Source organism: Panulirus ornatus, chromosome 14 (assembly GCF_036320965.1).
Source record: "Panulirus ornatus isolate Po-2019 chromosome 14, ASM3632096v1, whole genome shotgun sequence".
Taxonomy (NCBI): Eukaryota; Metazoa; Arthropoda; class Malacostraca; order Decapoda; family Palinuridae; genus Panulirus; species Panulirus ornatus.
In genome coordinates this window covers 25,480,344-25,498,103 of record NC_092237.1, presented here as the reverse complement: position 1 = coordinate 25,498,103, position 17,760 = coordinate 25,480,344, and the positions used below count along the sequence as shown (strand labels likewise).

Here is a 17,760-nt window from a genome sequence, read left to right as displayed (position 1 = left end):
CCTCCAATTTGGTCTCCCACTTCTCCTCGTTCCCTCCACCTCTGACACATATATCCTCTTGGTCAATCTTTCCGCACTCATTCTCTCCATGTGACCAAACCACTTCAAAACACCCTTTTCTGCTCTCTCAACCACACTCTTTTTAGTTCCACACATCTTTCTCTCCCATACATTACTTACTCTATCAAACCACCTCACACCACATATTGTCCTCAAACATCTCATTGCCATCATATCCACCCTCCTACGCACAACTCTATCCATAGCCCACGCCTCGCAACCATACAACATTGTTGGAACCACTATTCCTTCAAACATACCCATTTTTGCTTTCCGAGATAACGTTATCGACTTCCAAACATTCTTCAATGCTCCCAGAATTTTCGCCACCTCCCACACCCTATGAATCACTTCCGCTTCCATGGTTCCATCTGCTGCCAGATCCACTCCCAGATATCTAAAACACTTTACTTCCTCCACTTTTTCTCCATTCAAACTTACCTCCCAATTGACTTGACCCTCAACCCTACTGTACCTAATAACCTTGCTCTTATTCACATTTACTCTTAACTTTCTTCTTTCACACACTTTACCAAACTCAGTCACCAGCTTCTGCAGTTTCTTACATGAATCAGCCACCAGCGCTGTATCATCAGCGAACAACAACTGACTCACCTCCCTAGCTCTTTCATCCCCAACAGATTGCATACTTGCCCCTCTTTCTAAAACTTTTGTATTCACCTCCCTAATAACCCCATCCATAAACAAATTAAACAACTATGGAGACATGACACACCCTTGCCGCAAACCTACATTCACTGAAAACCAATCAATTTCCTCTCTTCCTACAGGTACACATGCCTTACATCCTCGATAAAAACTTTTCACTGTTTCTAACAACTTGCCTCCCACACCATATATTCTTAAAACCTTCCATAGAGCATCTCTATCAACTCTATCATATGCCTTCTCCAGATCCATAAATGCTACATACAAATCCATTTGTTTTTCTAAGTATTTCTCACATACATTCTTCAAAGCAAACACCTGATCCACACATCCTATACCACTTCTCAAACCACACTGCTCTTCCCCAATCTGATGCTCTGTACACGCCTTCACCCTCTCACTCAATACCCTCCCATATAATTTACCTGGAATACTCAACAGACTTATAACTCTGTAATTTGAGCACTCACTCTTATCCCCTTTGCCTTTGTACAATGGCACTATGGAAGCATTCCGCCAATCCTCAGTCACCTCACCATGAATCATACATACATTAAATAACCTTACCGATCAGTCAACAATACAGTCACCCCTGTTTTAATAAATTCCACTGCAATACTATCCAAGCCTGCTGCTTTGCCGGCTTTCATCTTCCGTAAAGCTTTAACTACCTCTTCTCTATTTATCAAATCATTTTCCCTAACCCTCTCGCTTTGCACACCACCTCGACCAAAACACCCTATATCGGCCACTTTATCATCAAACACATTCAACAAACCTTCAAAATACTCATTCAATCTCCTTCTCACATCACCACTACTTGTTATCACCAACCCATTAGCCCCCTTCACTGAAGTTCCCATTTGTTCCCTGGTCTTACGCACTTTATTTACCTCCTTCCAAAACGTCTTTTATTCTCCCTAAAATTTAATGATGTTCTTTCACCCCAACTCTCATTTGCCCTCTATTTCACCTCTTGCACCTTTCTCTTGACCTCCTGCCTCTTTCTTTTATACATTTCCCAGTCATTTGCATTATTTCCCTGTAAAACTCGTCCAAATGCCTCTCTCTTCTCTTTCACTAATAATCTTACTTCTTCATCCCACCACCTCACTACCCTTTCTAATCAACCCACCTCCCACGCTTCTCATGCCACAAGCATCTTTTGTGCAAACCATCACTGCTTCTCTAAATACATCCTATTCCTCCCTCAGTCCCCTTACGTCCTTTTTTCTTATCTTTTTTCCATTCTGTACTCAGTCTCTCCTGGTACTTTCTCACAAAAGTCTCCTTCCCTAGCTCACTTACTCTCATCACTTTTTTTACCCCAACATTCTCTCTTCTTTTCTGAAAACCTCTACAAAGCTTAACCTTCGCCTCCATAAGATAATTATCAGACATTCCTCCATATATGTATATATATATATATATATATATATATATATATATATATATATATATATATATATATATATATATATATATATATATATATATATATATATATATATACATATACATATATATATATATATATATATATATATATATATATATATATATATATATATATATATATATGTATATATATATATATATATATATATATATATATATATATATATATATATATATATATATATATATATATATATATATATATATATACATATATATATATATATATATATATATATATATATATATATATATATACATATGTATATATATATATATATATATATATATATATATATATATATATATATATATATATATATATATATATATATATATATATATATATATATATATATATTTTAACTTTCTAAAATGGGAAACAGAAGAAGGAGTCACGCGGGGAGTGCTCATCCTCCTCGAAGGCTCAGATTGGGGTGCCTAAATGTGTGTGGATGTAACCAAGATGTGAGAAAAGGAGAGATAGGTAGTATGTTTGAGGAAAGGAACCTGGATGTTTTGGCTCTGAGTGAAACGAAGCTCAAGGGTAAAGGGGAAGAGTGGTTTTGGAAGGTCTTGGGAGTAAAGTCAGGGGTTAGTGAGAAGACAAGAGCAAGGGAAGGAGTAGCAATACTCCTGAAACAGGAGTTGTGGGAGTATGTGATAGAATGTAAGAAAGTAAATTCTCGATTAATATGGGTAAAACTGAAAGTTGATGGAGAGAGATGGGTGATTATTGGTGCATATGCACCTGGGCATGAGAAGAAAGATCATGAGAGGCAAGTGTTTTGGGAGCAGCTGAATGAGTGTGTTAGTGGTTTTGATGCACGAGACCGGGTTATAGTGATGGGTGATTTGAATGCAAAGGTGAGTAATGTGGCAGTTGAGGGAATAATTGGTATACATGGGGTGTTCAGTGTTGTAAATGGAAATGGTGAAGAGCTTGTAGATTTATGTGCTGAAAAAGGACTGATGATTGGGAATACCTGGTTTAAAAAGCGAGATATACATAAGTATACTTATGTAAGTAGGAGAGATGGCCAGAGAGCGTTATTGGATTACGTGTTAATTGACAGGCGCGCGAAAGAGAGACTTTTGGATGTTAATGTGCTGAGAGGTGCAACTGGAGGGATGTCTGATCATTATCTTGTGGAGGCTAAGGTGAAGATTTGTATGGGTTTTCAGAAAAGAAGAGTGAATGTTGGGGTGAAGAGGGTGGTGAGAGTAAGTGAGCTTGGGAAGGAGACCTGTGTGAGGAAGTACCAGGAGAGACTGAGTACAGAATGGAAAAAGGTGAGAACAATGGAAGTAAGGGGAGTGGGGGAGGAATGGGATGTATTTAGGGAATCAGTGATGGATTGCGCAAAAGATGCTTGTGGCATGAGAAGAGTGGGAGGTGGGTTGATTAGAAATGGTAGTGAGTGGTGGGATGAAGAAGTAAGAGTATTAGTGAACGAGAAGAGAGAGGCATTTGGACGATTTTTGCAGGGAAAAAATGCAATTGAGTGGGAGATGTATAAAAGAAAGAGACAGGAGGTCAAGAGAAAGGTGCAAGAGGTGAAAAAAAGGGCAAATGAGAGTTGGGGTGAGAGAGTATCATTAAATTTTAGGGAGAATAAAAAGATGTTCTGGAAGGAGGTAAATAAAGTGCGTAAGACAAGGGAGCAAATGGGAACTTCAGTGAAGGGCGCAAATGGGGAGGTGATAACAAGTAGTGGTGATGTGAGAAGGAGATGGAGTGAGTATTTTGAAGGTTTGTTGAATGTGTTTGATGATAGAGTGGCAGATATAGGGTGTTTTGGTCGAGGTGGTGTGCAAAGTGAGAGGGTTAGGGAAAATGATTTGGTAAACAGAGAAGAGGTAGTAAAAGCTTTGCGGAAGATGAAAGCCGGCAAGGCAGCAGGTTTGGATGGTATTGCAGTGGAATTTATTAAAAAAGGGGGTGACTGTATTGTTGACTGGTTGGTAAGGTTATTTAATGTATGTATGACTCATGGTGAGGTGCCTGAGGATTGGCGGAATGCGTGCATAGTGCCATTGTACAAAGGCAAAGGGGATAAGAGTGAGTGCTCAAATTACAGAGGTATAAGTTTGTTGAGTATTCCTGGTAAATTATATGGGAGGGTATTGATTGAGAGGGTGAAGGCATGTACAGAGCATCAGATTGGGGAAGAGCAGTGTGGTTTCAGAAGTGGTAGAGGATGTGTGGATCAGGTGTTTGCTTTGAAGAATGTATGTGAGAAATACTTAGAAAAGCAAATGGATTTGTATGTAGCATTTATGGATCTGGAGAAGGCATATGATAGAGTTGATAGAGATGCTCTGTGGAAGGTATTAAGAATATATGGTGTGCGAGGCAAGTTGTTAGAAGCAGTGAAAAGTTTTTATCGAGGATGTAAGGCATGTGTACGTGTAGGAAGAGAGGAAAGTGATTGGTTCTCAGTGAATGTAGGTTTGCGGCAGGGGTGTGTGATGTCTCCATGGTTGTTTAATTTGTTTATGGATGGGGTTGTTAGGGAGGTGAATGCAAGAGTTTTGGAAAGAGGGGCAAGTATGAAGTCTGTTGGGGATGAGAGAGCTTGGGAAGTGAGTCAGTTGTTGTTCGCTGATGATACAGCGCTGGTGGCTGATTCATGTGAGAAACTGCAGAAGCTGGTGACTGAGTTTGGTAAAGTGTGTGAAAGAAGAAAGTTAAGAGTAAATGTGAATAAGAGCAAGGTTATTAGGTACAGTAGGGTTGAGGGTCAAGTCAATTGGGAGGTGAGTTTGAATGGAGAAAAACTGGAGGAAGTGAAGTGTTTTAGATATCTGGGAGTGGATCTGGCAGCGGATGGAACCATGGAAGCGGAAGTGGATCATAGGTTGGGGGAGGGGGCGAAAATTCTGGGAGCCTTGAAGAATGTGTGGAAGTCGAGAACATTATCTCGGAAAGCAAAAATGGGTATGTTTGAAGGAATAGTGGTTCCAACAATGTTGTATGGTTGCGAGGCGTGGGCTATGGATAGAGTTGTGCGCAGGAGGATGGATGTGCTGGAAATGAGATGTTTGAGGACAATGTGTGGTGTGAGGTGGTTTGATCGAGTGAGTAACGTAAGGGTAAGAGAGATGTGTGGAAATAAAAAGAGCGTGGTTGAGAGAGCAGAAGAGGGTGTTTTGAAGTGGTTTGGGCACATGGAGAGAATGAGTGAGGAAAGATTGACCAAGAGGATATATGTGTCGGAGGTGGAGGGAACGAGGAGAAGAGGGAGACCAAATTGGAGGTGGAAAGATGGAGTGAAAAAGATTTTGTGTGATCGGGGCCTGAACATGCAGGAGGGTGAAAGGAGGGCAAGGAATAGAGTGAATTGGAGCGATGTGGTATACCTGGGTTGACGGGCTGTCAGTGGATTGAATCAAGGCATGTGAAGCGTCTGGGGTAAACCATGGAAAGCTGTGTAGGTATGTATATTTGCGTGTGTGGACGTATGTATATACATGTGTATGGGGGGGGGTTGGGCCATTTCTTTCGTCTGTTTCCTTGCACTACCTCGCAAACGCGGGAGACAGCGACAAAGTATAATAAAAAAAAAAAGATATATATATTATTCGTGTATTACTTACAATTGTGGTGTAGAAGGTGCTGACGATGCCTGTGACGAGTATGGAAACGGAGTTGGGTATCTTGGCCAAGGTAAAGAGTGCCAAAGACGGAGCGTACTGGCACATGCCCATGTACATGAAGCTAGCGACTATCTGGCCGAGAGTCATTAGTTTTCGTAGTGCTGCAGATTTGTATCTGAGCTCTATATACTGAAATAAAATAATAAGGTTTTCTGTTTTCTTGAAGGTATCTTTGTTTGGTGCCCGTATCTTCGCCGATTAGCATATTCAAATGAAATTCAACAGAAGAAGAAAAAATATGATAGACATTATGTCATATATTCACCATCATGTATACAACGTAATTTCTGAGCCAAGATGTTCACTTACCTCCATCGTGGAGACAAGCTTGAATCTGTGGAAAATCGGGAGGATGACCTGATACGCAAATAGAGAACCAGGGATTATGCCCAGTAAATGAATGCAGAGCTGCGTACCGAAGAAATATATCTCCGTGGAGTAACCTGTTGGTAAGTGTGGCTAGATTCTAACCATAGATTATAGTAACAGTTATGTAGCTGGTGGAAGGGGAGAGAGTTGTGTAAATGATGACTCAGAGTTACGAGAAAGATTAGTTTGATCGCTGACTGATGGATATGAATGACCGGAATTTGTGTAAATGATGAGTTTATGGAAACGAGTCACAGTGTCACAAGAAAGATTATATGATATATTGTCCTTTGGTAAAATTTCCTTAACTTCCCTTTATAATGAAGTTAATCAATATTATACAGCCACTTCGATTCTATTTCCAATAACCTAGAGAAGCAGAACCCTCCCAGTTCACCATCCACGTCAATCAGAAGAGATACAAACAATGCCGAAAACTCTTACTAAGATCAGGAGTTACTGTAGATCACATATTTATTAAATATCTAGAATTATGAATACTAAATGTGGTGCGTAATCACTTGCCACCCTCATGATATATCCAACAGCATTGCAAATACCACAGAACAACCACAAGTGCATCACACTTTCTCTACCTATATTGATGTCCTTTGTAACCTAACCGTACTATAGCGTATTCAGCTCAACTTTATGTAAGGAGGAAAACAATAAAGTAGGTATAAAAGATTAGATGTCATGGTGAAGACAGGTTTCCATATTCTTCCTTACCATTAGCACCATATGAGTAAATCGTAGGAAAGTTAAACAAAGAAGCTTCAAGCCTTCGAAAGTATCTAAAATTGCTGTCATCCAGTCGAAAGCCTGAAGTTTGTGTGTTCATCTTCCCAGTGAATTTACTCATATCATTGTTTCATGTGTATGCGAATAATTAGAATTAGTTACTATCATTCTTGCCAAAGCCACTTAGAAAACCTTCGAGGGAAATAGAAGAAAAGGTAAAAAAAAATCAGAGAAGGCCACGTACACCTCATCCCTATAGCTAAATAATAGAGTTTAGATTTGTTACGTAAATGGTGGGGAATATGTTGACAATTCACGACTTTTACAAAAAATGAAATTGGCCCATTTTCCGTATAACTAGGGAGGATATACTTGCCTTGCTCATCGCCATGAATTTACGTTCAATAGTTTGAAGTTACCTGAATCTCGCAGAAATCTCAGACACATGATCTATATCTTTTTTACTTTTGCGCTAAAAAGAGCTGTTATGGTGATTTACTCTTTCTGACCAAGTATTGTAGAAAACGGTACCAAGTTAAATTGAACTTTCTGACTTAGGCACCGTGAAGTACTTCTAAAGGATTACAAACTCAACAAAGGAAAAAATTACAAAATGGCATCCAAAAACAAAAAATCACACACAAGCTATGCAGCACGAAGATTGATAAAATGTTTAAGAATCTCATATTTTGCTCCGATTGCACGTTGCCATTGATTCCATATTGTCTTAATCATGTAAAAATATTTTCTGAGCTTATGAATATCAAAGGAGAGGAAGGAGACTGAAATGACAATTCTAGTAGATTTTTTAAGGCCAATTCTAAGGGATGATAGCGAACTGAAAACTATGGAATGCAAAGCAGTTATCTTAAGTAGAGAAGTACAGGACTCTGAGGTATGTATGGGCTTTAGATATATATCATTTCATCTGCGAAGTTGGAGATTATAGAGACGCTCGTGTTTTCTTATTCTGACACTTGCTAACGTATATTTATATATTCATTATACTTTGTCGGTATCTCCCGCGTTAGCAAGGTAGCGCAGGGAAACAGACGAAAGAATGGCCCAACCCACCCACATACACATGTATATCCATACATGTCCACACACACACACATATACATATCTATATATTTCAACGTAAACATATATATATATATATATATATATATATATATATATATACTTATATATATATATATACTTAGAAAAGCAAATGGATTTGTATGTAGCATTTATGGATCTGGAGAAGGCATATGATAGAGTTGATAGAGATGCTCTGTGGAAGGTATTAAGAATATATGGTGTGGGAGGCAAGTTGTTAGAAGCAGTGAAAAGTTTTTATCGAGGATGTAAGGCATGTGTACGTGTAGGAAGAGAGGAAAGTGATTGGTTCTCAGTGAATGTAGGTTTGCGGCAGGGGTGTGTGATGTCTCCATGGTTGTTTAATTTGTTTATGGATGGGGTTGTGAGGGAGGTAAATGCAAGAGTCCTGGAAAGAGGGGCAAGTATGAAGTCTGTTGGGGATGAGAGAGCTTGGGAAGTGAGTCAGTTGTTGTTCGCTGATGATACAGCGCTGGTGGCTGATTCATGTGAGAAACTGCAGAAGCTGGTGACTGAGTTTGGTAAAGTGTGTGGAAGAAGAAAGTTGAGAGTAAATGTGAATAAGAGCAAGGTTATTAGGTACAGTAGGGGTGAGGGTCAAGTTAATTGGGAGGTGAGTTTGAATGGAGAAAAACTGGAGGAAGTGAAGTGTTTTAGATATCTGGGAGTGGATCTGTCAGCGAATGGAACCATGGAAGCGGAAGTGGATCATAGGGTGGGGGAGGGGGCGAAAATTTTGGGAGCCTTGAAAAATGTGTGGAAGTCGAGAACACTATCTCGGAAAGCAAAAATGGGTATGTTTGAGGGAATAGTGGTTCCAACAATGTTGTATGGTTGCGAGGCGTGGGCTATGGATAGAGATGTGCGCAGGAGGATGGATGTGCTGGAAATGAGATGTTTGAGGACAATGTGTGGTGTGAGGTGGTTTGATCGAGTAAGTAACGTAAGGGTAAGAGAGATGTGTGGAAATAAAAAGAGCGTGGTTGAGAGAGCAGAAGAGGGTGTTTTGAAATGGTTTGGGCACATGGAGAGAATGAGTGAGGAGAGATTGACCAAGAGGATATATGTGTCGGAGGTGGAGGGAACGAGGAGAAGAGGGAGACCAAATTGGAGGTGGAAAGATGGAGTGAAAAAGATTTTGTGTGATCGGGGCCTGAACATGCAGGAGGGTGAAAGGAGGGCAAGAAATAGAGTGAATTGGAGTCATGTGGTATACAGGGGTTGACGTGCTGTCAGTGGATTGAAGCAAGGCATGTGAAGCGTCTGGGGTAAACCATGGAAAGCTGTGTAGGTATGTATATTTGCGTGTGTGGACGTGTGTATGTACATGTGTATGGGGGGGGGGGTTGGGCCATTTCTTTCGTCTGTTTCCTTGCGCTACCTCGCAAACGCGGGAGACGGCGACAAAGTATAAAAAAAAAAAAAAAAAAAAAAAAAATATATATATATATATATATATATATATATATATATATATACATACACAGACATATACATATTTACACATGTACATAATTCATACTTGCTGCCTTTATTCATTCCCGTCGCCGCCCAGCCACACATGAAATGACAACCCCTCCCCCGACATGCGCGCGAGGCAGCTCTAGGAAAAGACAACAAAGGCTACATTCGTTTACACTCAGTCTCCAGCTGTCAGGTATAATGCACCGAAACCACAGCTCCCTTTCAACATCCAGGCCCCAGAAAACTTTCCGTGGTTTACCCCACAGGCTTCACATGTCCTGGTTCAATCCATTGACAGCACATCGACCCCGGTATACCACATCGTTCCAATTCACTCTATTCCTTGCACGCCTTTCATCCTCCTGCATGTTCAGGCCCAGATCGCTCAAAATCTTTTTCATTCCATCTTTCCACCTCCAATTTGGTCTCCCACTTCTCGTTCCCTCCACATCTAACACATATATCCTCTTTGTCAATCTTTCCTCACTCATTCTATCCATATGACCAAACCACCTCAAAACGCCCTCTTCTGCTCTCTCAGCCACACTCTTACAAAACATCTCTCTTACCCTTTCATTACTTACTCGATCAAACCACCTCACACCACATATTGTTCTCAAAAATCTCATTTCCAACACATTCACCCTCCTCCGCACAACTCTATCTATAGCCCACGCCTAGCAACCATGTAACATTGTTAGAACCACTCTTCCTTCAAACATACCCATTTTGCTTTCTGAGATAATGTTCCGGCTTTCCACACATTTTTCAACGCTCTCAGAACTTTCGACCCCTCCCCTACCCTGTGACTCACTATCGCTTCCATGGTTCCATCCGCTGCCAAATCCACTCCCTGATATCTAAAACACTTTACTTCCTCCAGTTTTTCTCCATTCAAACCCTAATGTACCTAATAACCTTGCTCTTATTCACATTTACTATTAGCTTTCTTCTTTCACACACTTTACCAAACTCAGTCACCAGCTTCTGCAGTTTCTCACCCGAATCAGCCACCACCGCTGTATCATCAGTGAACAACAACTGACTCACTTCCCAAGCCCTCTCATCTACAACAGACTGCATACTTGCCTCTCTCTCCGAAACTTGCATTCACCTCCCTAATAACCCCATCCATAAACAAATTAAACAACCATGGAGACATCACGCACCCCTGACGCAAACCGATATTCCTACACGTACACATACCTTACATCCTTGATAAAAACTTTTCACTGCTTCTAACAACTTCCCTCGCACACCATATATTCTTAATGCCTTCCACAGAGCATCTGTATCAACTCTATCATATGCCTTCTCCAGATCCATAAATGCTACATACAAATCCATTTGCTTTTCTAAGTATTTCTCACATACATTCTTCAAAGCAAACGTATACTGATGAAAGTACCAGGAAGATGAAGGTCGCAGGAGGCGGACGACCACCGACCAAGAAGGTGTTACCGCCTGGGTGTCAAGCGGTTATTGTTGGCAAAATTCCTGGTCCTCTAACGATATCTGCATGAAGACGATGATGCCTCTGAGGGGCTGATCACTAGTAGATATACGTGATAACGTTCCGTGAAGGAAACTCCATATTTAGTGAACAATACATGCACAGCAGACGCAACACTTTCGAAGTACAGAGACGGATTGTTAGGGGTGCAAGTTGCATCAATCCACTCAATAGTCATACTAACCTAATATGGCTATGGCTGACAGTACACCGCCAACCATAGAGAACGCTACGGGTAATACCGACATCTTCTTGCCCCCCAGCAGGTACTCCTGTGTGGAGGCATTGTCCCGACCCTTGATGCCGCTGTATATGCCGATAGCGATGTACGCCACCAGAAACAGGCCAAAGACCGTGAAGTCCAACGCTGTGATATCTGACCACACAAGGTCGCCCTTGTCCGTAGCTGGTTCCTTCAACGCAGACATCTGCGAAATACAAGGTAAATGGGCGTCATGTGTAAGCCATATGATATTGAAACGTTGTTCCAGCGTTGTGGCCAGAGAAAAATATATACTGAAGCTAATGCCTCGGTATATACAGCACTAAAACTCAAAATAAGATTACAGTTGATTATGCAAGACAAGGGTCCCGTAATCAGAGTTCTCCAAGGCCGGGTGAAGAATTCTCTAGGCGAACCCGATAGAAACCCCCCAGCCTTGAAACACAAACCATCTTCCTCCTTGACTTTGAGAAAAGTTCATTCCCCTACATGTCTTTGAACACAGTCCATATCCCCCCTATCTGTCCTGTAACAAAGTCAATTCTTTTATTTGTTAGGAAACAGAACTCTCGAGTAAGTTTGATGTTTTTCTTTGTATCTATGAAGGAATATGTTTCTCCTGTGCGACACGCTACGCGAAACTACATGTGGATTCAAACTTCATTACTAAGGCACAACAGTTAGTTCAAAAGAAATGCCATGGCTTCAGAAATCACGTAAATATCAGAGGTCCTGTAGCATTATCAGTTATGTAGCACCTTCGCGGCGGAGTATATGGCGAAACATATCACCAAAGATCGCACAGCATCTTTTTACTTACGGGCTGTATCAGTCACTTCAGATTTTCAGATATAGAGATCTACCATAGAAAATATGAAGGGCAAGGGACTTACGAGATTTCTTCGAATATGTCTATAACTTCGTGATATTTTAAAATCTAAACACTGTATCTTTCGTCTTACATTATCAGTTTAGTTAACATATGCTCTTAATAGGAATATGTACCTCTACGTTCGTAAACAATCTAGGGATATATTGATTGTAAAGGGTGGGGGTAGGGGTGGGGGGTGGAAACACAGGAAATAACATCTTTTTTGTGAATCATATTATGGCCAGACAAAACGTTAGTTGTCCGTCTCAGTTCATGCGGATATGTGTGTGTGTGTGTGTGTGTGTGTGTGTGTGTGTGTGTGTGTGTATAGTAGGGTAGTGTGGACCTTGAGGAAAACTTTTTGATTAATTGGTCGCTGTCTTTGATTAAATGTTTAATTCTCTTACTAAAATGAAAGTGAGTGCTTCTAAGGGGTACACCTTAATTTTGAATAGTTCTTATTATCACTCAACATATTATGCAGTTTCAGCATAACCACACCTGTTTAGAATCACGATAGCATTAGATATGTCTCCCTTCTTAGTATGTAGATTATTGTCCATTCTCAATTTGCGATATGCTTGAATGAATCTCTCAGAGCAGTTTGGAAAACTTGGGTAGGCGCAGCACCAAACACTGCACCTTTACAGATATTGAATTCCTTACCTGGTATCTTACCATGCTTGTCGAAACTACGAAAGGCTTTGGCAACATCAACACTTTTCACTTCTTTGCTTTAGTCTGGATCAACATGACAATTCCAGTATCAATGTTCTATCAGCAGTTGCAGCTTTATGTCAATATTTCACTTAGTTCATCATGGACGTGTCATAATTCACTGAAGGTGTAGTCACTGAGACGTTCTTTCTAGTGATCAGGATCAGCATGATTAAAACAGTTACTCTTTCATTAATATTCTGAAGTTAATACATGTGGATGTTTTAATATTTTGTACACACACGCACATACACACACACACACACACACACACACACACACACACACACACACACACACACACACACAAATGAAAAAAAATGTTTCCTCATGGAGAAAGGGATCCCAATGTGGAATTACTTTGAAAAGGATACATGTGGGCAATAAGAGTACCACTGAAGACCATGACAGCATTTTACATATGAAAATGATCTTATATTATACGTTCTTTAATAAAAGCGGTACTATTCTTACAACAATGGGAGACAAAGAACCTGAGCAGTACCCTGAGAATTCATTTTTATGTCATGTTGGCACTACAAAGATGTAGAGCCGATGTTGAGGTTAATTACGAGTGAAAAATCAATACTGATGTATGAATCAGTCTGATACAGCAGAAGATCCTGAAGATTGGCGGAATGCATGGATAGTGCTATTGTATAAGGGAAACTACAGAATATTCCTAGAAAATTGTATGGGAGGGTATTGATTGAGGGGGTGAAGGCATATACGGAGCATCAGATTGGGGAAGAGCAGTGGGGTTTCAAAAGTGGCAGAGGATGTGTGAATCAGGTGTTTGCTTTGTAGAATGTATGTGAGAAATACTTAGAAAAACAGATGGATTTGCATGTAGCATTTATGGATCTGGAGAAGGCGTGTGGTAGGATTAATAGAGATGCTTTGTGGAAGGTCTTAAGAGTATATGGTGTGGTAGTTAAGCTTCTAAAAGTAGTGGAAAGTATTTACCATGGATGTAAAGTTTATATACGAGTAGGAGGAGAAGAGAATGATTGGTTCCCAGTGAAGGTCTGTCTGCGGCGGGGGAATGTGATGTCCCTTTGGTTGTTTAATTTGTTTATGGATGCGGTGGTTAGGGAGGGGAATGCAAGAGATTTGTAGAGAGGGACGAGTATGTGGTCTGTTGGGGATGAGAGGGCTGTCATGTGTAATACACCGAAACCACAGCTTTCTATCTGCATCCAGGCCCATTAGGCCTTTCCATGGTATACCACAGACGTTTCACATGCCCTGGTTCAGTCCATTGACAGCACGTCGATCCCGGTATACGGCATCGTTCCAAATCACTCTATTCCTTGCACGCCTCTCAGCCTCCTATGTTCAGGCCCCGATCAACCAAAATCTTTTTCACCCCATCCTTCCACCTCCAGTTTGGTCTCCTGCTTCTCCTTATTCCCTTCGCCTCTGACACATATGTCCTCTTTGTCAACTTTCCCTAACTCACTCTCTCCATATGTCCAAATCATTTCAACATACCCTCTTCTGCTCTCTCAGCTCCACTCTTTATTACCACATATCTCTCTTACCCTTTCATTATTTACTCGATCAAACTTCCTCACACCACACATTGTCCTCAAACATCTCATTTCCAACACATCCACCTTCCTCCGTATATCTTTCTCTGAAGCCCATACCTCGCAACCACATAATATTGCCGGAACTATTATCCCTTGCAACATACCCATTTTTGCTCTCTGAGATTACGTTCTCGCCTTTCACACATTCTTCATTGCTCCCAGACCCTTCGCCCCCTACCCCACTCTGTGACCCACTTCCGCTTTTATGATTTCGTTTGTTGCCAAGTCCACTCCCAGATATCTAACACTTCACGTCCTCCAACCTCTTACCATTCAAACGTTAATCCTACTTAACTGTCCCTTAACTGTGATGAACCTGACAACCTTGCTTTTATTCACATTTACCCTCAACTTTCTCCTTTCAATCATTTTTCCAAAATGAGTCACCTAATTCCGCAGCTTCTCACTTCTATAAGCCACCGTCGCTGTATCATCAACGAACAACAACTGACTCACTTCCCAGGCCCTCTCATCCCCAACCGACTGCATATTCGCCTCATTTTCCATATCTCTTGGATTTACCTCTCTAACCACACATCCATAAACAAATCAAACAACCATGGAGACATAAGACACCCCCTGCCGCAGACCGACCTTCACTGGGAACCAGTTAGTCTCCTCTCTTCCTACCCATACACATACATCCTTGATAGAAACTTTTCACCACTTCGAGCACCTTACCTCCCACACTATATATTCTTAAGACCTTCCAAAAATCTTCTCCATCAACCGTGTCATATGTCTTCTCCAGATCCATAAATGTCACATACAAAACCATCTGTTTTTCAATTCATTTCTCAAACTTTCTTCAAAGCAAACGTTTGACCTATACATCCTCTGCCTCTTCTGAAACCACATTGCTCCTCCCCAATATGATGCTCAGTACATGCCTTCACCCTCTCAATTAATAACCTCCCGTACAATTTTCCAGGAATACTCAACAAATTTATGCCTCTGCAGTTTGAACATTCACCTTTATCCCCTTTTGCCTTTGTACAATGGCTTTATGCATGCATTCCGCCAATCCCAAGGCACTTCACCATGATCCATAAATTTAGTGAGTATTCTTATCAACCAATCAAGAATACAGTCACTCTCTTTCTTAATATATTCAAATGAAGTATCATCCAAACCCACCGCCTTATCCGATTTCACCTTCCGCAAGGCTTTCACCACCACTTCTCTCTTAACCAAACCATTCTCCCTGACTCTCACTTCGCATACAAGCCCGATCAAAACACCCTACATCTGCCAACAAACCTTCAAAATACTTACTCCATCTCTTTCTCACTTCATCACTACCTGTTATCACTTCCCCTCTTGTCCCCTTAGCAGATACCTCGTTTCTTGTCTTTCGCGTGTTACCTACCTCCTTTTAAAACATCTTTTATTCACCCTAAAGATTATTGTTACTCCTCACCCCAACTCTTATTTGCTCTCTTTTTCAACTATTGCATCTTCCTCTTGACCTCCTGCCGCTTTCTCTTGTACATCTCCCAGTCATTAGCGCTCCTTCCTTGTATCATCCAATCTCCTCTCTTTTGTCTTTCACTACAAACTTTACTTCCTCATTCTACTACTCAGTACCCTTTCTAATCTGCCCACCTCCCACCTTCTTTACACCACATTCATATTTTACAAATAAAATCAATGCTTCCCTAGATACATTCCATTCTTCACCAATTCCTGTCACGTCATTTCCTCTCACCTTTTGCCATTCCATCACTACTTCCCTAAATACATGCCATTCCTCACCCACTCCCCTTACGTCATTTGCTCTCAACGTTTGCTATTCTACACTCAATCTCTCCAAGCAATTCCTCACAAAAATGTCCTTTCCAAGCCCACTTACTCTCAACACTCTCTTCTCCCCAACAATCTCTCTTCCTCTTTGAGAACGTCTACAAATCTTAACCGTCGTCTCCACAACACAGAGATCAGACGTCCCTCGAGTTGCCACCCTCATCGCATTAACATCTAAAAGTCTCTTTTTTACACGCCTATTAATTAACCAGTAATCTAATATGCCCTTTGACCATCTCTCCCACTTACATAAGTATACTTATGTATATCTCTCTTTTCAAACCAGCTAATCCCAATCACCTGTCTTTTTTCAGCACATAAATCCAAAAGCTCTTCACCATTTTCATTCACAACACTGAATATCTCATGTACACCAATTATACACTCCCCTGCCACATTATTCACCTTTGCATTTAGATATTTAGATCCATCAACTATACCCGGTCTCCTGCACCACAGCTGCTGACACACTCACTCAGCTGCTCCCAAAACACTCGCCTCTCGTGATCTTTCTTCTCATGAGCAGGTGCATAAGTACAAATAATCACCCATCTCTCTCCATCTACTTTCAGTTTTACCCGTATCAATGTAGAATTTACATTGTTCATGATATCAACTTCTAAAATCATGACAAATGTAAATTCAGTTTATAAGCTTAATGATATAATTGTTAATCTTGATTTCAAACTGGCTAGTTTTGATGTTTCATCACTGTTTACAAAAGTTCCAGTTGATGACCTCTCAGAATAGTTACTTCATGTATCGGATGATAATCATTTTCCTCTTTCAAAGTCTGTTTTTACTGAAGCAATAAAATTGTGTATAAAAGACTGCATTTCAGTTTAAAGCAAAATATTATGAAAAAAGAAATTGGTATAGCTAGGGGTAACCGTTTTTTAACCTGTATTAAGTAAATTTTATATGGAATTCCTTGAAAAAAGTTACTAAAGGATATTTTACTCTCTGATGCAATTTGATTTAGGTATGTAGATGAGGTTCTCTATGTCTGGACAGCAAATGAAAATTAACAAACATTTCTTCCTTATCTAACAATTTAGTACCTTTTCATCAACTTTGCTGTAGAAATTGAAAATAATGGTATGTTACCATTTTAGATTGCAACATCCACATGATAAAGTTTAGTGTATACAGATATCCTACCAATGTAAGCTCATACATGCATTATTACTCAGCTCAACATGACAGAGTTAAATTATTATCATTCCAGTCTATGCTCCTTAGGGCATTGCGTATTTTACAGTCCAGAGTTTACTGATGATGAGTTTGAAAAGAAATATTCTATTGGACCCAAGTTAAAGTATACTAGATCTTTGATAAATCCCTTAAGTTGTCAAAGAAATCACTTTATAGAGTCGAACCCATACCTCCCTTTGACACCGCAAACCTCTTAGTTCTCTCTTTTAATGATAATTTTACTTTACTTCCCATGTTGCTTAAATCATTTTATATAAATGTTGCCTTCAGAAAGACCAATACTATGAAGAATGCCTTA

The 17,760-nt window shown here is 40.3% G+C and overlaps 1 protein-coding gene across 1 annotated transcript in view; it reads right to left on the bottom strand.

Moving 5' to 3' along the window:
- LOC139753519 (putative sodium-dependent multivitamin transporter) overlaps positions 1–17,760 on the bottom strand; it is a 49,590-nt gene that overhangs the window by 270 nt on the left and 31,560 nt on the right. The window contains exons 2-4 of the mRNA XM_071670165.1: positions 11,223–11,466; positions 6,157–6,290; positions 5,788–5,976 (exon numbers count right to left, since the gene is read on the bottom strand). Coding sequence (XP_071526266.1) covers positions 5,788–5,976; positions 6,157–6,290; positions 11,223–11,466 — 567 coding nt within the window. The remainder of the gene's footprint in view (positions 1–5,787; positions 5,977–6,156; positions 6,291–11,222; positions 11,467–17,760) is intronic.